Below are 22,871 nucleotides of genomic sequence, written 5' to 3'. Positions count from 1 at the left end.
TTGATTGCTCCAAGTTTTGGCAGTTATAAATAAAGCCTAAAGTGGACTTTTGTGTGGGCTTAAGTTCATTTCATTTGGGTAAATACTAAGGAGAGTAATTGCTCTATTGTATGGTAAGATTGTGTTTAATTTTGTAAAGAATCGTCATATTGTCTTCCAGAATGGCTGTACCATTTTGCATTCCCACCTGCAATGAATGAGAGTTCCTGTTGCTCCACAGTCTTGCTAACATTTGGTATTTTCAATGTTTTGGATTTGGGCTGTTTTAGTAGGTGTGTAGCAGTATCTTACTGTTTTAATTTGCAGTTCCCTGATGACATGTGATTGAACATCTTTTCATACGTTTTATTTACCATCTGTATATTTTCTTTGATGATGTGTCTAAGTCTTTCACCCATTTTTAATCAGGTTGTTTTCTTATTGTTGAGTTTTGAGAGTTTCTGTATATTTTAGATAGCAGTCTTTTATCAGGTAAGTCTTTTGCAAAGATTTTGCTCCCTATTCTGTGGCTTGTCTTCTCATTCTCTTGATGTTGTTCCTCCCAGAGCAAAAGTTTTTAATTTTAAGTGAGTCTAGCTTATCACTATATTTTTCATGGAGTGTGCCTTTGTTGTTGTGTGCAGAAAGTCATTGCAAACCCAAGATGGTCTAGGTTTTTTTCCTGTGTTGTCTTCTAGGAGTTCTTAGAGTTTTGTGCTTCACATTTAGGACTGTGATCCATTTCAAGTTGATTTTTGTGAAGAGTGTAAGGTCTGTGTCTAGATTCGTTTATTTGCATGTGGGTGTCCACTTGTTCTGGCACCATTTGTTGAAAAGACTGTCTTCACTCCATTCTTTTTTGCCTTTGTCCCTTTGTCAAAGACTAGTTGACTAGATTCATGTGTGTCTTTTTCTGGGCCCTCTGTTCTGTTCCATTGAGCTATTTGTTCTTTTACCAGTACTGTACTGTTTTGAGTGCCAGAACTTTATAATAAATCTTGAAGCTGGGGAGTGTCAGACTTCCAGCTTTGTTGTTCTTCAGTATTGTGACAGGTATTCTAGATCAGTTGCCTCTCTATGAATCTCTTTAGAATCAGCTTGTAAATTTTTACAAAATAACTTACTGGGATTTTGATTTGGATTGCATTGAATCTCCAGGTCAGTTTGGGAAGAACTGACAGCTTGACAACATTGAGTCTTTTTAACCCATGAACATGGAATCTCTCTCCATTTATTTAGTTCTTCTTTGGTTTCATCCGTCAGCTTTAGGTTTTTTGTAACACTCTTTTCATGTTGAGAAAGTTTCCTTCTCTTTCTGCTGAGAATTTTTATTATAACTGGCCACTGGATTTTGTTAAATGCTTTTTCTGCATCTAATAAAATGATCATGTGATTTTCCTTCTTTCCTCTTTTGATAACATTAATTGATTTTCAGATGTTGAACTGGACTTGCATCTGGGACAAATCCCACTTGGTAGTGGTATATAATTCTTGGTTGTGGTATATAATTCTTTTTATGCATTTTTGGAATCAATTTGCTAATAATTTGTTGAGGGTTTTTCTTTATGTTGAGAGATTATTGGTCTGTAGTTTCTTTTCTTATAACATCTTTGTCTGGTTTTGTTATTAAGGTAGTGCTGGCCTCATAGAATGAATTAGAAGGAATTCTCTTGCTTCTGTCTTCTGGAAGAGATTGAAGATAATTGATATAATTTCTTCCTTAAATGTTTGGTAGGGCCCACCAGTGAACCCCTCAGGGCCTGGTGCAGAATAATTACTGATTCAGTTTATTTGAAAGATACAGACCTATTGTCAGATGGCCCATTTGACTTATTTGTTTTTAAATAAATACTTAAAGAGGAACACTCATTAAAGGAAATTTGGAAAAAAGAGAAAAGTAGAAACTTAGAATACAATTTCAAGCAACAAATGATGTGTTCTCCTTATGAGTTTCGTCGGTTTAACTTACTACTCTTATTTCTGCAAGTAGATTAGAATGTCATGACATGTCTGACGTGTCAGTAGAATAATTCACGTGTCAGTTAAAGTGGAAGCTATGAGTAATTGCTTCAGCAGTCGCCGTGCCTTCACATCCCCTCAGAATCCTCAGTTTTTCATGGGAAGGCCCAGACTACATAGCCCCATTATTTTCCAACATTAACTCTACTGCCAGTTAGTATTCACCACACTGTTTTCTGCCTTTATTAGTATAATTAGCAATGGCTTACTATTGCTCATCAGTTAAATAGTATTTCCTCAGCTTAGTATTCAAGTCCCTTTATGAGCTTGTAATTGATGGACCATTCTTGTAACTGTGTATGCTCATTGGTACTAGTCTTGTAGTTGTGACAGAAGGTCTTCCCCTTATGCCCTGTTATTTCTGCCTTGGTGCCTTATTTAATGTTGTTTCTCTGGTCTTCTATTCAAATGAAAGTGTAGCTTAAGTTTAATTACCTGTATAGATTGGTCCTCCTTTCTTCCCTTCAAAGAGCTTTATTGAGGTGTAATTCATATATCATAACGTTGACTTGTTTTAAGTGTACAATTAGTGATTTTTAGTAAATTTACCATGTTGTGTGAACATCATCACAATTCAATGTTGGCACATTTCTGTCACCCCCAGAACATCCCTTATGCTTACTAAGTTAGTCCTGCTCCCATAACCCCAACCACTGGATGCCTTCTGCCCTTATAGATTCACCTTTAGTGAATATTTCATATAAATACAATCATACCCAAATGTAGCTTTTTGTGTCTGACTTTTTTCACTTAGCAAAATGTTTTTGAGATTTATCCATGTTGTAGCATATGTCAATATTTTGTTCCTTTTTATTGTAGAGTGATATTCCTTAGTATAGATAGGTGACATTTTGTTACCATTCACTACTTGATGGACGTTTGGGTTATTTCTGCTTTTTAGCCACAGTGAATAATGTTATTGTGAATATTGACCTAACAAGTCTTTGTGTGGACATAGGTTTTCATTTCTTTTCAGTAGATACCTAAGAGTGAAATTGCTGGGTCATAAATAAATTTATGCTTAACTTTTAAAGAAACCACTATATTGTATTCCAAGGTGGCTGTACCACTGTGCATTCTCACCAGCAATGCATGGAGGTTCTAGGTTCTCCACATCTTCTCCTCATAAGTCTTATCTTGATTTTGTGATCATTTCTTTTGTCCCATCTATTCTCTCTCTCCAAATATTTCATAAGCAAACTCCAGGCATAGAATATAACTCTAATTTTTGTGTTCTTGGAATTTGGAGTTATTTCCATCAAAGAATTCTTTAAATATTGGGGTTATTTACCTTCTCTTTACTTTTTTCTCAAATAACATATTAGCCTTAGGGAACAAAGTAGAGATTGAATCTTTCCCCTTTTCTTTTATATTCTTGTTGTGTGTTTTCTGATAGATTTTGTGGCTTTTTTTTTTTTTTTTAACCTAAAATCAGTTAGTCAGGGGCACCTGGGTGGCTCAGTGGGTTAAAGCTTCTGCCTTCAGCTCAGGTCATGGTCTCAGGGTCCTGGGATCGAGCCCTGCATCAGCTCTCTGCTCAGCGGGGAGCCTGCTTCCTCCTCTCTCTCTGCCTGCCTCTCTGCCTACTTGTGATCTCTCTCTGTCAAAATAAATAAATAAAATTAAAAAAAATCAATTAGTCAAGAACTATTGAATATTAAATTCCCATAATGTGTAATACCAAAGACATCAGTCTAATGATGGTAAATTACCAAAGATGTCTGCAAGTTTTGAGTTACTCATTACTAATAAGACTTAAGGTTTGGCTAGTATTTGGAAGCAATAAACAAAAACTTAAACCAAAACAACCTGACTTAGTCCCAATTTGGTCAGTGTGACAAGTTATTTCACCTCTTTCACTTTCGTATCTTTTACCTAAGAAACAAGTTTATAGTAATAATAGTATAATAGCAATATCTTCACATTGCTATGAGAGCCACATAAGGAATTTGCTGGGAAGCCCTTCTAACTTGCATCATAAATACTAAATATTATTGTTACATAGGGTTCCACACCTGAAGAGCCTCTAGTGCATAGCTTTCCAACTTTCTGTGAACTTCTCTCTGGGACTTTTTTAGCTGTTTTATTTCATTTTCCTGTGTCTTATTGAGCATTTCATTTTCTTCTTGATATGGCTTTTCTCTGTTACCTTGGGCTGGTGATGATGAGATGCATATTGTTTTACTTGATCATTATCATGGACACTCACTAAACTGGAAGAATATTAGAAGTCCTGTAAAAAAGCATAACATGAGAGTATTTTATGTAAGGTATTCAGCTAAAATAACAAACGTGTAGTGTATTAATTTTTTTTCTGCCTTACATGACAAACTTGTTAGCCAGTGTCTTTACTTGGGTAGTCTGGGAAGGTGTGTATATTGGGACCTAGTTTAAATGTCAAACTTGGTTGATCTCACATTTTGTTGATTATCTTGAGATTACCCTCTTAGTGGTTATCATTACCCCCATGTAGATTCCCATATCCCCTCCAAGTTAAAAATTTTCAAGGTAGTAAAAATAATTGAGGTAAATAAACCAGATTTTCTTTTATATTCTAGAAGCAGTGTTTTCTTCTTAAGCTTCATTATTAAAATAAAACATTACAAGTTATGAAGCTTAGGATATCCATATTACTGCATAGGAGAAACCTTTTTTTTACATCCATCTTAATTCTAGAAAAATCTGTGCTTTTTAAAGAAAATTTAATTTCGGACACTTGGATGGCTCCATTGGTTGAGCATCTGCCTTTGGCTCAGGGAATGATCCCAGGGTTCTGGGATTGAGCCCCACATGGCCAGCAGGGTGTCTCCTTCTCCCTCTGCCCCTCACCCTGCTCATGTTCCCTGTCCTCCTCTCTCTCTGTCTCTCAAATAAATCTTTTTTTTTTAAAGATTTATTTATATAACTATCTAATCTTGATGTTAATAAAAATTAAGGTTGAAATATGATAGTCATGAGAATTTTTTTTTTTTTTAAGATTTTATTTATTTATTTGTCAGAGAGAGAGAGAGGGAGAGAGGAGCAAGCACAGGCAGACAGAATGGCAGGCAGAGGCAGAGGGAGAAGCAGGCTCCCTGATGAGCAAGGAGCCCGATGTGGGACTCGATCCCAGGACGCCGGGATCATGACCTGAGCCGAAGGCAGCTGCTTAACCAACTGAGCCACCCAGGCGTCCCGAGAATTTTTTTTTTAAATGTAAGAATCTCACTGCACCTGTTTCCATTAAAGCTATTTTTAGTTAAATATTGAGGTATATACCTTTTCTTCACTCTTTTCCCTAATGGCATTCTGGCCTTTGGGGCCAAAGTAGAAATGGAATCCTTTCCTTTTTAAAAAGTTTTTCCCTTTATTTTTCTGTTAGACTTCTGGCATGTTTGTTACCTGACCTCAATTATTTGATCCACTAGGAAACTCATAGCTAAATTTGCTACCCACTTTTAATGATTTTGGTATATCAGCTTTGTTCCAAGTTTTAATTTACTATTCTATTTGTACTTTCCATAACTTATATACTTATTTTACCATGCTGTACTACTTGTATTTTTTGTGCCACTTAAACAGGATAGCGTACAGTCAGTGTTGCTATAGTAAGACATATGCATCCATAAAAGTGACTGTGCTATGCATTGTTATGCAGTAAAATCACAGGGTTCAGGAGAGAAATTGGACATGGAAATAAAACTCAACTTCGTCAGTGACACATTAAAAAAAGAAATCTAATAGAAGGTTTAGTAGAGTTTTACACATGTTAAATGGTTAAGAAATACTTAAATAGTAGAATAAATAAGCATTTTATCTTGAATATCTGAATTTTGTTTTTGGATGTGGACCTCAGAGGGTTGCAGTTTGTGAATCATAATGAAGTGGTGAAGGAAGATTATCTGAAATAGGATGGAAAAGTGTAAAACCAGATAAGGTTGTGTGAGGCAGGTAACACGTGAGGTGAACTGAGACAGCTACTAGATGTTTGAGGTGGCGCATTTTGTATATGGTTTGCTTCATTTGGCCTGGTTGCAGTTTTGTATTCACCTGGCAGTTTTTTCTACGTGAAATCATGCAAAAACAAAAGTGACATTCTCATTACACTCAAATTATCCCCTAATATTTAAATTGAATTGGAGCAAATTTCCTTTTCCACAATAAGCCTTGTAGCAGAAATGACTATTTAAGTAAGTATATATCTTGGAGAAGAGGATTAGCTTTTTGTCAAAGAATGTGTCATTACCAGCTGTTTTTCTTCACAAGATTCACATCATGTTACAGAAAAGTTCAAATGATCGCAGAATATTTTCTTACAGGAAACTACATTCTTAATTATGTGGCATCACAGCCCAAGCTGGCGCCCTTTGTTATCCAAGCTCTAATTCAAGTCATTGCTAAAATCACTAAACTGGGATGGTTTGAGGTTCAGAAAGACCAGTTTATCTTCAGAGAAATTATTGCTGATGTGAAGAAGTTCCTTCAGGTAAGAAGGCATTATCGCATTATTAGAACATCACTAGTTGGTTTTTTTGTTTTTTTTCGGGTTTTTTTTTTTGGTTTAGAAAACTTCTTTTCTTAAGTATGGTTTCTTCTGTGACTACCAGTACCATATTAATTACAATTTACTGTTTATCCTTTGGGCCCTTTATATTTTATTGCCAGTAAATGAGCATCATGGCATTACAGAAGTTTCAGACAAGAAGAATGAACATTAAAATGTTAGAAAATACACAAAAATTAGAAAATTTCAAAAATACATGTTCTGTCCTTTCTAACATGCATGTTTATGTACTACATACATACAAAACGGATCTAATATTTTTTGAGTATGATGTGATCTAATGCTCATTACATCTCTTTGAAGTGGATCTCACTTGCAAATGAGAAAACTGAGGCTTAGGAAAGTTAAGTGAATTACATACAGTTGAAGAATGACCTAGTAAAGCATAAAGCAAGCATTTCAGCAAGTTTTCTAACTTAAGGGATACATATATTTAACTTTTGCATTAGACCGTATTGACTATGCTAGTTTCTTAAGGATATTTTTAACTTAAATGATTCAAGTTTTAGCATATACTCATTTAACCTGCGCAAATTCGGGTATTTGAACTGCAAAAAATAAGAATAAAGAAAAATAAGCAAGAGGACAGTCATATACACTGTGCTGGTGATTCTGCTTGCCATTCCACAGAGTAGTCTGTGTCCTGAGGTGTGGTGTGGCAAACTCAAATCTGCTATTTCCAGTCTCTGCATGCCTCTTAGGATGACCATCCTGCCTTGCTCGTGATTCGGATATTTAAAGATACATATTTTTTCATACAGACATTATCCCTAATTGCAAGAAAGGCACTTCAGCTGGTTCTCTGCTGCAGAAGCAGTGATCTGTTACAGTTCTTGAGGGAAAACTGGCAGTTTGGATTGAGAGATAGTTCAGTATTGGTTTATTGGCAATTAGAGGCAATTTGGATTTTCTGAGATTTTATTTCTTATGCAGTAAATCCCTGTGTAAGATGGAACTCTACCATGTAGTGCAATTCTAGAAACCTCAGAGTATGAAACACTAGACTACGATGCTTTCCTTTTATTCATATTGTTAAAACCCTGGTTAACAAATATTTGATCGTCTAAAACTTCTCAGGAATCCATGTCTTTTTAGCCCTGAGGTGAGCAGCCCTGGAGCAGTGGATGGTTTGCTCAGAGACAAATGACTTCCTCACTCCAGAGTTGTACTTGCAGTTTTGGCTAACAAAATAGCAGTCTTCTCTTGTCGTTTCTTTCTTCCTTTCTTTTTTTTTTTTTTTTTAAGATTTTATTTATTTATTTGACAGACAGAGATCACAAGCAGGCAGAGAGGCAGGCAGAAAGAGGAGGAAGCAGGCTCCCCGCCAAGCAGAGAGCCCGATGCCAGGCTCGATCCCAGAATCCCAGGATCATAACCTGAGCCGGAGGCAAGAGGCTTTAACCCACTGAGCCACCCAGGCGCCCTCTCTTGTCGTTTCTTAAGATCACACACAGCTCAAGAATCATTAGTGTAGGCAAGAACAGACTTCAGAGTTTTTGAAAAATAAAATTAAGGTTGAAAACTGAATGGAATGAAGTCATTCTTGTTGGTTAACATTTCTCAAGCTCTCTTTCTAGTGGCTGGTAAGTTGAACTTAAGGTGAGCTTTCGTGTGTTCTTGTCAGTTTTGGAAAAACAGAAGAAACAAAATGTTTGGTCTTCAAAGTTTAACAAAGTATCACAAAAGGAAGCACTTGTTTTCTGGGTATGACTTAACCTAACTTTGAGTCACGAGAAAGGCCATTTACTTACCTGAATGGAAATGAGAAAAGAAACGCGCGCTAAATACGTTTCCCATAAATGTGAATGAGATTCTTAAAAAGCAGACTCAGGTCCTTGGCGCTCTTATTTTTAAAGTGTTTAATCAAGGTAACGGGATTTGAAAAAATACTTCGGGAATTTTAAGTGAATCAAAAGCTGCTAGGTCAGGGCAAGTAAAAAGTTTGAGCAACTAATTTTTCTTTGTCCAGATCCTCTACTGTCATAGATTGATTATGTCTAATAAATTTCTAGACAAAAGAGAAAAAAAAACACTTTAATGTTTAAGTACTCAAATAGAGTACCCCCTTTGGGTATTAACAGCTTCTGTGAATTTTGTACTAAAAATTATTTTAAATTTGCTAAATCTTTAATGGCCTGAGGTTTTGTACATCTTCTTTTCTCTGTTATTGCAGTCTTACTGCTGCCACACTACAAACATTGATGGGCTTCTTTTCTACATACATACCCAGGAGAGCCTCCTGTCATCTATGACAGTGCTAGCCACATTACTGATTCACAATGAGATAAGGAGCAGAATGTAAATCAGTGTGGTGCTTCCTTCACTGAGGAAGACTTGCTATGAAAAAAATGCTGGCTAAACTAAGCAGTGTACTTAGTAGGGACTTAACAGGCTTATAATCTTGTACAAACTCTTTTATCTCATCCATCATGAATGAATCCCAAGCCACTCTGAGACTAGCATTGAGTTTGCAGATGACCAGCAGGCCATCAGGGAGCCTCACTTCGAGGAGCATTGACCTGGTGTGCTTACTCAGAGGGCCGATGGTTCAGTAACAGGAAATGTGTAGCCTAGTTCAAACAGTTGAGATTGTTGTGAAGGGCCATAAAGAAATAAAATGCAAAAATTATGGTATGTGACTTTAATTTTTTTATCCTGAGATAATACATAGAAGGAATGACCAACTATAAAATTCAGACTTGAAAAACTTGTGGGGCCTTTGGGTGGCTCAATCAGTTAAGCGTCTGCCTTCAGTTCAGGTCATGATCCCAGGGTCCTGGGGTTGAGCCCTTTCTTCGGGCTCTCTGCTCAGCAGGAAACCTGCTTCTCCCTCTCCCACTGCCTGCTGCTCCCCCTGCTTGTGCACTCGTGTGCTCCCTCTTTCTCTCTGAAATAAATAAATGAAATCTTTTTTTAAAAAAAAGACCTGAAAAACTTGTAATCTGTATTATTTCTTTTTTATGATTACACTATAATTGAATGTTTTTTTAAGATTTATTTATTTATTTGTGAGAGAGAGAGAGAGAGAGAGAGAGAGCGCATGTGCAGGGAGGGGCAGAGAGAGAGGGAGAAAGATAATTTCAGGCAGACTGTGTCCTGGGCTTCATCTTAAGACCTTGAGCTCATGACTTGAGCTGAAATCAGGAGTTGGACACTCAACTGACTCAGCCACCCAAGCATCCCTGGATGTTACTTTTTTAGTTTTTATACTTACAATGTGATTTTGCAATAGGGTAATTTGTTAGTAAAAGTGCATGTAAAATCTGAATTTTGATTTGAAGGAAGTTTTTGAGATTAAATTGGGAGCTGATTAAATTAAAAACATTATAGAGGCTATGAAGCTGTATACCATATTGATAGTTATGTATTAATTTACCCCAGTGCATTGGACACTTTAGACGCCTTCATTTTAGATATCATAATAAATGCGTACACATGTGCTATTAAATAATATTAAAAAGGCCTAAGTGATCTTATGTGATATTAGATTGAGAGATTTAGATTAGTTCCTAAGCTATTTATTATTTATTGAGTGCAGCTATCTCAGTAGCCTTCAAGCAAATTTATAGAACTAAAGAGCAATTTTTGTTCAGTCTTACGCAGTCTCATGAAAACTATTAAACTCTTGTATTTTAAGGTTTAGTTTAATATAAGTCCTACATGCTATAAACATTTTTTAGAGTATTTAGCATTTCTAGGGTAGGTGAGCTTTTTTCCTCACTCAGCTCTGTGTGTACCTAAATTTATCCTTCAAAAAATGAACTCAAAATTATTTTTGTAGACATCATAAATATTTTTTTACATATTTTAGTAGAGACATTATTAGGAAAATGTGATGTTTCAGTGTTTGATTATTTGTTTACACATTAAGAACCAATAATATGTCTCTACTTAGGGTACACTTGGTTGTTTTCTCCATAGGGTACTGTGGAGCACTGCATAATAGGAGTAATAATCCTCTCCGAGTTGACTCAGGAAATGAACCTGGTAAGCCTTCCATCTAATAGTGACGTGAAGTTTGCTAAGTAATGCTGATTCTTTCATATAAAATGTTTGTGTAGCATAAAACTCTGAATAATCAAGTTTTTTGTGAATTTTATTGGTGGGATAATTGGGTATTGGAACACTTATTGAAAGTAACAGAAATAGTGTGAGGTACTGCAAGGAAGAGGGAATTAGGCATGGTTCCTGCTGCATGACCATTGGTGAATTGTCCTTTTATCCTCTCTATATAGTAATACACTAACCATAAGAAAAAAATTATATGAAAAGAAACAAACCTTTATTTGCTTACAAATAAAAGACAAGCAGTTTGGTGAATGGATTCTCAACAATGGGTACACAGCACGACTCCTCAAAGAGTAGGCCACTTGGCACTTGGCCACTTGCTGGCATGAATTTCCACCCTGTACAAGGAGTTTCCAGAAGCCGTGCTTCCCCCCAACAGTGCCTTTATGAGCTCAGCAGCTGAGCACATTGTCACCTGTTTCTGCTCACTTTTGTACTTAGCATGGTTCTAAACAGAACAAAAGCAGAAGTTAGGTTCTCTGTGAGATAATGTTAAAATAAAGGGGAGTAGAGGTAGTGTTTATATTTTAAAACTCTTGTCATGTTCAGTAGTCTGCGTTTGTGTGTGTGTGTGTGTGTGTGAATATGAAGAGCTTGCATACCCAGGACTACTTGCCAGCTCCCTTTGGAGTGTCAGTATAGTTCTGTACATAAAAAAAATCAGCCAAAACAACCGTTTCCAACTTGTGTTCAGTCAGGAATTAGAGAATATTTCTAGTTTTATCGGGTGCTTATCTTAAATTTAAAGTGATCCCTTACGTTATCACAGACCTCACTCCCTGACTCCTCCACTCCGAGCGCGTAACGGTTTCTCCCCTGTGGCTATGTACCAGTATCCATTTGTCCCACAAAGGAACCAGTATAGAATTGTGCGTCTCATTTATTGGACATGTTCTTTTAGTCTCCATCAATCTGGAAAAATTCCTCAATCTTTCTCTCACTTTTCATGACCTTAACATTTGTGAAAATTACAGGCCAGTTTTGTGAAATGTCCCTCAATTTGGGATTGTCTGATGTTTCTTTATTATTAGATTCGGATTATGCATATTGGTTAGGAATATCACAGAAATGATACTGTGGTCTTCTCATTTTCTCCAGTCAGGAAGCGCATGATTTGATTTGTTACATTACTAATGATATCTACTTTGGTTACTTGATGAAAATGGTCTCCTCCTCTAATTGCAGATTTATTTTTTTCTCCCTTGTAAATAATAACTACTTAAGACAAAATACCCATTCCTCATCAGACTTCCAATTTATTCACTTATTTATATCAATATGCATTCCTGGCTTCCAATTGTATTTAGTAGATTATAATTTGTTACTAACATACTTTCATGCTCTCATTTTGCCGTATTTGGCCAGTAGGAACCCTTTTAAGCTTGCTTCCATGTCCATTTGACATTTACTCACCAGTCTTTGAATATTTTCTTACTTTTTGGCACAAGATGTTCTAGGCTTATCTTGTATATAACCCAAGTGCTTTTGAAAAAAGCTTCAGGGTCTAAAGTGTGCTTTTGATTTTGTATGGTAAAAAGAATATGGCTTTTGTGGACACATTTTACTTGGTCTAATTTTATGACATTTACAGTTTGAACAAGCGCTTGGTAAGTACTTCTGACCAGGCAGCAGGGAGATCTACAGTGCATGGTGAAAATCAGACACTATCATTATTAAATGTGAACCAGGCAAATTCATGTAATGTCAATAACAAGATGTATTTTTTAAGAAAAAATACCTAAATTTGGGACGCCTGGGTGGCTCAGTTGGTTAAGCAGCTGCCTTCAGCTCGGGTCATGATCCCGGCGTCCTGGGATCGAGTCCCACATCGGGCTCCTTGCTCAGCAGGGAGCCTGCTTCTTCCTCTGCCTCTGCCTGCCATTCTGTCTGCCTATGCTTGCTCTCTCTCCCTCTCTCTCTCTCTGACAAATAAATAAATAAAATCTTTAAAAAAAAAAAAAAAAAAAAAAAAGAAAAAATACCTAAATTTGAGGTTTCCTAAAAGAGGATTATATGCAATCTTGTTTTTTTTTCAAAGCCAAGCCTATTGTTTCTACTGTTCCTGGAGGATATTCAGTATATACTCATCAAGAAGTATAATATCCTATATCTACATTGTAGAGGCATAGGTATACATTAGATAATAGATGCACAGTCCCTCTTCTCAAAAAACTGGATATCGGTGAATAAGCAAGTAAAATAAGCAGGGTAGGCCTTGAAGATAACTGAAATTAGACCTGGATTTGTATTTTAGCTCTATTGCTTACTGCTTTGGACAGACTTCTAAATGTCTTTAAACGTACAGATTTACACTCTGTAAAGTGAGAATGACACCTTCCAGGATCTTAGTAAGATTAGATAAACTACTAGCTCAGGGCCTGGTATGTCCAAGTGCTCCATAAGAGTTTCTTCTGGTAGTAATGAGAGGTTGGCCTAAGATAGTGTGCCTGTAAACTTTAATTTTCATATGTTAGAAGAGGATAATATATTTTTCACAGGCTATTTTAAGAAGTGAAATAATATGTGAAGAGTACTTCATAAATTACAATTGCAGTACTATATGCTATTATTAATTTGTATTAAGGAAAAGTTTTTATATATCGAGGGAAATATTATAAGAGAAACAGACTGAAGTTTGGTTTAAAAGAAAGGAAGAATGCGGGAAATGCTAATTTGAATCTTACCTATTGGTTATGTTATGCCCGAGTTTTCGCGTCCAAGAGACCACCAAGGAGCCAAGCACCGATGCAATCACATGAGGGTTTATTTGACAAGCTTAAGCTTGGGCCCAAGTATACCCGACACAGCGGAGTAGGGACTTCGACCCTTAGGTGACATGCTTAAGCTTGGGCTGAAGTATACCCGATGCAGCGGAGTAGGGACTTGGACCCTGAGGTGACATGCTTAAGCTTGGGCCCAAGTATACCCGACGCAGCGGAGTAGGGACTTGGACCCTGAGCCAGATTACAGTCAGAGTTTTTAAAGGCAGAGTAGGGGTGGACTCGGCGGCGGGTGAGGACAAAAGGGGTTATGGATGATGTAAGTCTCTAAGGAATTTTGGAAGCGAGGTCTCCAGGACTTTGAGGGGCTAGCCTTGTCTGGGGAAAAGGTTATTCATTACCAATAACAAAAATCTTCTCGTGAGACCCTTTAAATGTATATCAGTGGGTCATATGCTTGGGAATGATCGCGGACACTATCTTGGAGGTTTAGAGATAAAGTTTCACATTTCTCCTATCAAGTGTCCTTGTTAGTGAGATTTAGGTTTAGAAGAAATTTAACTTTATTTACATTTCCTTCTGCCTCAGCCTCCTTCAGTTTTATGGTGGGGAGGGCGACATTAGGGCTTAAGGAACTGAGTTATTTGCCTCTGGAAATTGTGCTATTGTTAAGATAGCTTCTTGGTTGTAAATCTCTAGAACATTGGTAAACCAAGGGAGATTCCTGTCTTGCAGGATTGTGATCTCTGCAAGTTAACTATTTGCTTTTCCCCCAGGGCAGCCAGGGGTGGCCGAGGAATGTCACACATACTACCGAGGGAAGGGGAGGGGAGCGGGTGGAGAGGGGGTGGAAGGTGCCAGCCTCCGCTTTGCCAAGATGACTGTACTTATGTCAGGGCTAGACTCAAGGTGGGTACAGCCTTGTTTTTCTTGGCCTCCACAGTTACAGATTCCAGTAACTACTTTCCATAATTACTTCTGTTGTGTTTCATGTTTCTATAAGTAAATGTGGCTTTAAATATAGTCTAAATTGTTTGATGGAGCTTAGGAAGTATCAGATAATCAATTTTGAGCTCACTGATTTTTTTTTTAAATGTGTTTAAGCATTAGCAAAGAAAATGGTTTATTTTCTTCTTCCAAATAGCAAAAGGAATGCTGTAGCGACTCTAGCCCATGGTGTTAATGGTCATTTGGGTATCAGACTTCAGCTTTGTTTGCTGTTTGCTGTTGATAAATGGAAGTATTAATGGCATTAATAGTACAGTTTTGACCTTATCATATTTTAGATTAGAGGCTTAAGAACTACTCTTCATAGATTTATTCTTAATAGTTATATACCGGTAACTAATAAATATTCAGAGGGAATGTACTGTTGCTTATATACTAAGATTTCTGGTTGTTTATTTTTTCCGCCTTGGTTTCTTTTTAAAACACCAAGGATATATGAACCAATGACATTTCTGGTGTATATAGAAATACTACTTTTATATGAACAATTTTTCTGTTATTGATTATTAACTGATTCACAGAAAGTTAAAATTTGAAGATTATTTTAAGGATTCTTGTTTTACAGGAGCAATCTGAGCTGAGGAACAGAGAAGTTGTTGCTTACCTAATAGGAAATGGTACATGGTACAGGAGTTGATAGTCTTAGGATCCATCTGTTATTTTATAATCTGTGTTCATATTACCTCTGAAAGTGTGATCAATTCTGACTTCTAATTTTGGGATTGGTATGGTTAGAAAGAGCAATGAATTGAAACAATCCAGAAACTTGGGTTTTGCCAATGGTGGGTCTGCCATTAACTCTGTGAGTAACATTAAGCAGGGCACTTATCCCATAGATTTTTAAAAGCTCTCTTAACTCTGTACTTGATGCTTCTTTAATCATTATTTCCATTCCTTTTCTTAGTAAATTTTTGCTTTGCTATTTGCTAAGTCTGGTTAAATAAATTTATCTTGATCTTTTTAGGTTGATTATTCTAGACCTTCAGCAAAACACAGGAAAATAGCTACCTCATTTCGTGACACTTCTCTCAAAGACATTTTAGTGCTAGCATGCTCTCTTCTAAAAGAGGTAAGTTTTTAAATAATTCAATATCCTACTTAGAATATTTAGGAAATTTTAAGTTTCAGAAGAACTTCAATTGAAACCCCCTTCCCCAACCCCCATTCTGCCTTTTCAAGATTTACTGTGAGCAATCTTAATTTAGGTACAGTAGATTTCTGCGAGTCTGTAAGAGGTTCCAAAAAATTCACTTTTATTTACCAGAGATATAATAAAACAAAATCTAAAGGGAATTCAGTAACTTATCTTTAGGTAGTTTCACTGTCTTCCTACTACTGCTATAGATTATTTATTACAGAAGCTAATTGAGACTTAATTTCTTTATTTTTGTTGCCTGTATTTTAATGAGATGCAGATGAACAGTAAAATGGCAGTAAGTTTTTCTAATTCATCAATTATTAGTATTCATAGGTGAGCCAAGACAGTTGACTTTAATAATTTGTTTGGAAAATTATATTTTCCCATTTGCTACTTGGTGCCCTGTGGAATATTAGGGATAATACAATTAATAATTATATTGTGTTTGCTTGTAATATAGGGATTCCGTCATGCGGTTTAAGCTTTTAAATTGGCGAAATATAGCATTTCCTAAAATATGTTCCAGGAAGTACCTGTTTCTAATTATTTCAGTTCTCTAGATAGTTAGTAATAGGATAACTGCTGCAGTAGGCCAGTCTGAAAGACCCTCTATTATTTTTTAAATTTTCCTTTTGTATGAAAAATTTTAACATATGTAAAAGAATGTTGAAGAATATAATGAGCTCCCTTGGACCCATTAACCAGTTAAGCAGTAACAACTCCAGACCAGTCTCTTTTCATCTCTGTACTTTTCAAACAACTCTTTGTCTTTGTGTTATTCTTAAAGCAGAATCCCAAATTTAGTTATCACTTCTTCCACAGGTATTTCGCAATGTGTCTTTAGGAGATAATCTATTCTGATTGTGTCAGAATAGACCTTTTGTAGGGGGGAGGTAGGGTGTGTAAGGATTGTTCTCCAGAACAATCTTAGACTCATGCAGCACTGACCTTTGTAACTGAATATGGATCATTTATACATAAAGTTCCCCACTTGAAGAATATTATATTTCTGGCTTGTTCTAAGCAGCCTTTGATCTAAAATAGATCCCAAAGATTTATACATTCTTGCTGAGTACAGTATTTGTCCTAAAGTTCTTTTTATAACTTTAGAAGGTGGCCTACAATTTGCAGTTAAGTGTCAAAGGTCTTATTCTCATTTTAGAAAATAAAATTTTGAAAAATAGTCTATTGTAGATTTTTGTTGATTGTGATTTTACAACTTTTTCTGACATACACAACAACATAACTTTGCAGACTTTCCTTCCTAATTCTAATTTGGCATTGAGAAGTGATTTAGTGAAGTGACAATTTGTTTATTGACATATTTCATGAAGTTTTACTTGACTTTCACCTTTTTTCAGGTGTTGGCCAAACCCTTAAATCTTCAGGATGAAGGTCAACAAACTCTAGTAATGCAGGTCTTGAAACTGGTCCTCAACTGCCTTAGCTTTGACTTCATTGGCAGTTCAGCAGATGAATCTGCAGATGATCTTTGCACAGTGCAGATTCCAACAACCTGGAGAACAAGTAAGAAGAAAGTTTAGTGTGAGGGATGATGGTCAGAGTCAAAGGCACAGAATTAAACAATATAGTTGCCAAATGTGCAGTTACTTCTAGTTTTTGTTAGGCAATCAAAAAATTCAAAAAGATTTGTAACACAGGGTAGCTGCTGATACCCAGTATTGAAATCTGCTTTCCTTCATATCGTGGGAGCTTCCATATTTTGATATTGGAAAATAGGAAAGCTAGCTCTAGAGTTAGGGGAAAAACAGGTTTGGGAGGGAAAATGAAGAGTTCTGTTTTGAAAGTTTCAGATGAATAGAGTGAGAAAGGATATAACACAGAGATATAACACAGAAACTGTATTTTTCAAAGTTAGAAGGAGAATGAATTAGAATAACGGACTTAGCAGAGCGGAATTGCAGCTTACTTCCTTATAGAGAAGGATACCAAGAAAAAAAGCAAGCTCATTTGCTCTCACACATTTCAGAAAGGTGATGGCACTAGGGTATTCCTACAGTCAGAGGTGAGGTGAGGACTAGGGCTTGGTAAAGTATGTATTCTGCTCAAAGTCCCCAGGATCTTCTCTCCCACCTGTGCAACTACCAACTTTTCATTTCTCTTCCCTGTGTGCCCTTTCCCCTTACTTCCCAAGACCAGACCTTTTTGTCCGCAAGAAATTAAACTGGGTATTAGGATAACCGATATAGCAGGGGAATACCACAATTTTGTGAAAACTTCTAATATGGAAAGCAGAGATTAAAACAATTAAAAGGGATGTAGTATTCTTAGTATCATGATGAATACATGAACCAACAAATGCAATAAGAATTGCACATACCACACATAAACACAAACACACACCTATATGTACACATGAGTGCATGTAAAAATGGGAAAAATGAATAAGATTGATGGATTGTATCAGTGTGGTTTCCTGATTGTGTAGTTTTGCAAGAGTTTACCATTGGAGGAAACTAAGTAATGGGTGCATGGGTCTCTATTATTTCTTGCAACTGCATATGCATCTGTAATTATCTCAAGAAGCTTTTTTATAAAGGGAGAGCTTAGTAGAAACAAAGTAAAGAGTAGAAGTAAACTTCAAAAAAGTATAGTTAATATCCCCAGGGAAATTTAAAAAAAAAAGGTAACACATCCCTGAAACAAGATTAGTATTTTTTTTTAGTTTTATTTATTTATTTGAGAGAAAAAAAGAGAGAGAGAATGCATTGTGGGGAGGGGTAAAGAGAGAAGAAGAAGAGAAAATCTCAAGCAGACTCCCCACTGAGCATGGAGCCCCAATGTGGGGCTTGATCTCATGACCCTGAGATCACGATCTGAGCCAAAATCAAGAGTCAGACACTTAACCAGCTGAGCCACATAGTTGTTCCAGAATAAGATATTGTTTTGTAAAGGAAAGTTCAGAGAATGTTCCAAATATAAAAGACAGTTGCTTAAATAAAACACTTAATAAAAGGTTGGAAGATAAAGTTAGGGAAATATCCCAGAAAGTAGAACAAAAAAGCAAGGAGAGATTTGATAGGAGAAAAATCTACAAGAATATCAGAGCATAAAATTAGGAGAGCTGGCATCTGACTACTAGGAGTTTGAGAAAGAGAATAGAAAAAAAAAGAAGAAGAAGAAAATTTGCAAACAAATAACACCAAAAAAAAAGTTCTTGGCACTGAAACATAAAATTTCAGATTGAAAGCTCCCATGAAGGGCACATAGTAATGAATGAATAAAAGAAACACTAAGCTTCATAATCATAATCATTTCAGAGTAATAGTGATAAAAGGAAGATCCTGAAATCTACCAGAAAGGAGAAGTCACCTACAAAGGACTGGGGTCAAGAACAGCATTAGACTTCTCGGCATCAGCACTGGAAGCCAGAAGACAATGGAATAGTATCCCTAAACTTCTGAAGGGAAATAATTTTCAAACTAGACTGAAATTATCAAGCATAAGGTAGAATTAAGACATTTTCAGACATGCCCATCCTCCTGGAATTTATCCCTTATGTGCTTGCTCTCAGAAAGTTACTTGACAAAAAAACCATGGAAGATGAGGGGTTTGTGAAAAGGGAGTTTCAAAACAAGATGACAATGAGCAAACATAGAAAGAAGATAATTATATAACAAATTTAGGAACAAGTTGGAGGCTCTAGGAGATGAGGGAAGGGGGAGAAGTGGAAATTATAGGTTATTTGATGATACTGATCATGTGGAAAATGGTATGAAGAACATTTTACCAATCTGTCAGAATATTTGGAAAGAATTCGTGACAGATAGATATACAACTAAGCACAGAAAAGATGCTATGATTAAATCCAGAGAGTGTTAGAAATAAGATCATAGTGTACTCCTTGGCTCAGCTGTTAACATTACTTACACAGCCATAATAAATATAAACACTTAGAATTGATTTAATCCCAAATTGTTAAAATAGCGGATAGATTTTGAAAGAGGTCAGGTTGTGGTAGAGGCTCCAGCCTCATAGCTTATAACAAATTCATTTGATGTTTAAGGTAAAACAAAGAAATAGTCATATAGCATGTTATTTGGAAATACGTATGTAAGTGTAGATTAAGAGTTGAAAGGTAGTTGGAATGGGGTAGGGTATAGCTGTTTTTTATGATACACTTTTTAATAGTGTTTACTTTTTGATTCTGTTTGGCTTAAATGTTTATATTACTGTAATACAGATGAAAATGGTAAGATTCTCCCAGTAAGAACTGTAGATGCTACATAGAAATAAGGAACATTTTAGCTAATTAGTTTCTATCTCTGTATTCTTTCATTTTTCAAAGGACAATAGCTAGGAATTAAAAAGGAATTAAGCCTAACTGATAAGACTGGCCACATGCAGAGGTCTTAGAGTTCTTGTTTGTGTGCTGATGTCTTACTGTTCACATTAAAATAACTGAATGCAAGTAATGGTATTAGAAAAAAATTTTTTTTTTTCCAGTTTTCATGGAACCAGAAACATTGGATCTTTTCTTCAATTTGTATCATTCACTTCCACCACTACTGTCTCAGTTAGTAAGTAAAAATCATTATTTCATTAAAAAGTACTTGCAATCTTTATCCAAGGGTGGTATCTATTTTAGTGTAAAAAGTCTGATTTATATTCTTGATTGGGTTCACCTCTCACAAGAAATGCTTTTTTACATCCCCTGGGATTTATGTTACTTGAGCTATTTGTCAGATTCTGACCACAGGTTTCCTTTTCATAGGTGAACCCAGGACCTCTAGCTGTTGGTTTAGCTCTTGCCCAGAGCCAGGAAAGCTTGTCACCCTTTAAGTGTACCTTCCTTTCTACCCAGTCCCCATCCCTTCTTCTGGGTCTCAGTCTGGTAGTTGGCCACACCATCGTTTACCTTCCCTTTTCCTTCCCTCTCTCTAGAATTCTCCCTTAATCCTCCCTTCCCTAGGCTCACCAGCCAGCCCACATCAGTGTATCTGAATGAGAAACAAAAGGGGATCTGCTCATGTAATTTTGTGTTCATCACTCCAGTTGTTCATTTATTTTTCGAATTAAATTATTTTGTGTGCTTAAAAATCTTAAAACTCTTTGGTTATATAGTAACTTTGAGAATGTGAACCCCATCTTTGTGGAACCTAAAACAGAGACCAGGCAAGACTGAAAAAAGAAAAAGAAAAAGAAAAAGTTGTCAGTTTAATATCTAAGCTTCTAGAAGTAAAGTTGGAGGATTCTGATATTGCCATTTCCTGAAAAAACATGTTCCAGATTTAAAGTACAGATCAGTGGTGTGTTTGTTTAGATATGTTATTGCCTGGAAGGGGAGACTAGATTTGCAAAAATACTCTCTCCCCTTCTTTTTTTTAAAAAACATGTCTGTTCTTCAGTCTAGGGTTTTAAGGTGGTGGTTTTTAAACTGCATTTCACAGGATACTCACGTTTGTGGTGGTGCCAGAGTTTCAGCCTTCTATCTTTTAACCAGAATAATTTTGTTTTTAGTTATTTAAAAACCATGTTTTCGTGTACAGTTATGTTTTGCAATAACATAAGCTACTGGCACTTAAAAAATTAAGTGTAAAACAACTGCTTTAAGAGAAAGTAACTAACATTTATTGGGCCTGCCCTATTATATGGTGCTTATCTCCCTTCATCCTCACAGTGGTCCTGCAAGGTAAGTATTATTATCCTCACTATGTTGACAAGGAAACAGACCCAGACTGACTAAGATAAATTTATTAGGGTAGCAAACTATATAATGAAACTGAGACTCAAACCCAGATGTTTTTGGCCCCCAAACACCAGTGGTTCCCAAACCTTCAGTATATCAGAATTGCCTAAGGAATTTTTTTTTTTTTTTTTTTTTTAACAGTAAGGACGGCGGCAAACTGGAGAACATCTAAAAGGCCATACTCTGATTCTTGTCGCTGTTCTCACCTTTTCTAAGAGAGCCAGACATTATTTAATATCTCTTCATTAAAATATTTAAATCTTAACAGCCAATTCTAATTTTTTTATGAAGTTGGCAAACATGTGGACCAAAACAAAACCTATGAGGGCCTGTTTGGCCTGAAAAGCTGCCAACTGTGGGCCTCTCACTTAATGATCAGACAGATTCCAGCAGTTTTCAGTAGTAGAATTAAGACCCCAAGTAGTGAAATTGTCTGGTAAAGTATTAACTTTTAGAAGATAACTAGACCATTTTTGTAGAATAGCTAATGTTCCTAGCAGCATTCTCCAAATTGCTCCTCAACTTTTTAATGAATGGTATGGATAAGATGTCCTATCACCACATAAATTGGGGATATACTGGATTAAGTGAAGTTATACCAAGTTACACAAAAGCAAAGTTTTCCCACTTGCAGGATACTACCGTACATAGTGTACAGTATTTCTCAAACATAGTCTACCACAAAACCATCTTTTATTTTCTGTAGAACAACTGTTTTATTGGTTCATGAACAGAGCTGGGCAGCAGAAGCAATTGGGAGTCTTTGGAGTGTATGCCTGCCCAGGTTGCTTTGGCATATTTAACATAGGAAAATATATTAGAACAGAATACAGATGAATAGAAATTTTAGTGGTGGGGTTGAAGAGTGATGGGTGGTGGTGGTGGTTGATGGTGTGTAGCTTTCATGATTTCTGGATTCTGTAGTACTTTTCTATTATTAAAATTAAAAAATACTTTTTTTATGTGAAGACAGTGTTCCTTACATGTGGCCATAGTTACTTTTAAAATTGAAATGAATTTTGTTGTTCCTATTTTTAGGCACTTTCATGTTTAGTTCAGTTTGCTTCTACAAGAAGGTCCTTATTTAGCAGTCCTGAACGTGCCAAGTACCTTGGTAATTTAATTAAGGGAGTAAAAAGGATACTTGAAAACCCTCAGGTATTTATGAAGTAATTTAATTAATACTTAGTATGTAGAAATACAGTTTTTCTGCTGAAAGGTGTAATAAATTCGTGACTTGATTATGATTCTGGAAGGAAGTGTGAAGTATCACATCCATCTTCCTTAGATCTCATTTGTAGTAGAAACGGGCAGTTTTAAAAAAAATGGGTGCTTTCCTGACAGACTTCTGTGTTCTTCCTTTTTCACTTTTTTCCATTCTTTTAGGTGAATAAGAATAGAAGGTATATATCCTGTGATGCTTCTGCTTTATACCATTGTGTCTTGCATTTCTTTGCTTGTACTTCTTACATTATTTATTACTTCAGAGTCATAGCTACCTTCTGAACTGTAAGACTTAATATAAATTTGAACGTTAATATTGGATTAAGTGGCTTTGAATTATGAGATAATACCTTTTTGCCCTCTTGTGGACAAATAAGAGTTTGTAGATTTAAAAAATCTATACATTAACTTGCAAAGCTTCAGAGGCAATATTCATTCCAGAGAATTGCAAAGCCATTCTTA

At 36.1% G+C, this 22,871-nt stretch overlaps 1 protein-coding gene across 1 annotated transcript in view; it reads left to right on the top strand.

Moving 5' to 3' along the window:
• The window catches only part of LOC111141013 (RAN binding protein 17), a 315,346-nt gene that overhangs the window by 13,906 nt on the left and 278,569 nt on the right, over positions 1–22,871 (top strand). The window contains exons 4-9 of the mRNA XM_022493328.1: positions 6,297–6,463; positions 10,463–10,528; positions 15,302–15,406; positions 16,837–17,002; positions 19,943–20,016; positions 22,224–22,343. Of these exons, the coding sequence (XP_022349036.1) occupies positions 6,297–6,463; positions 10,463–10,528; positions 15,302–15,406; positions 16,837–17,002; positions 19,943–20,016; positions 22,224–22,343 (698 nt within the window). The remainder of the gene's footprint in view (positions 1–6,296; positions 6,464–10,462; positions 10,529–15,301; positions 15,407–16,836; positions 17,003–19,942; positions 20,017–22,223; positions 22,344–22,871) is intronic.

Source organism: Enhydra lutris, unplaced genomic scaffold (genome assembly GCF_002288905.1).
Source record: "Enhydra lutris kenyoni isolate GAN:26980312 unplaced genomic scaffold, ASM228890v2 scaffoldscaffold5, whole genome shotgun sequence".
Classification (NCBI taxonomy): Eukaryota; Metazoa; Chordata; class Mammalia; order Carnivora; family Mustelidae; genus Enhydra; species Enhydra lutris.
The sequence above is the reverse complement of the archived record's forward strand: the minus strand, read 5'-3'. Positions and strand labels throughout refer to the sequence as shown.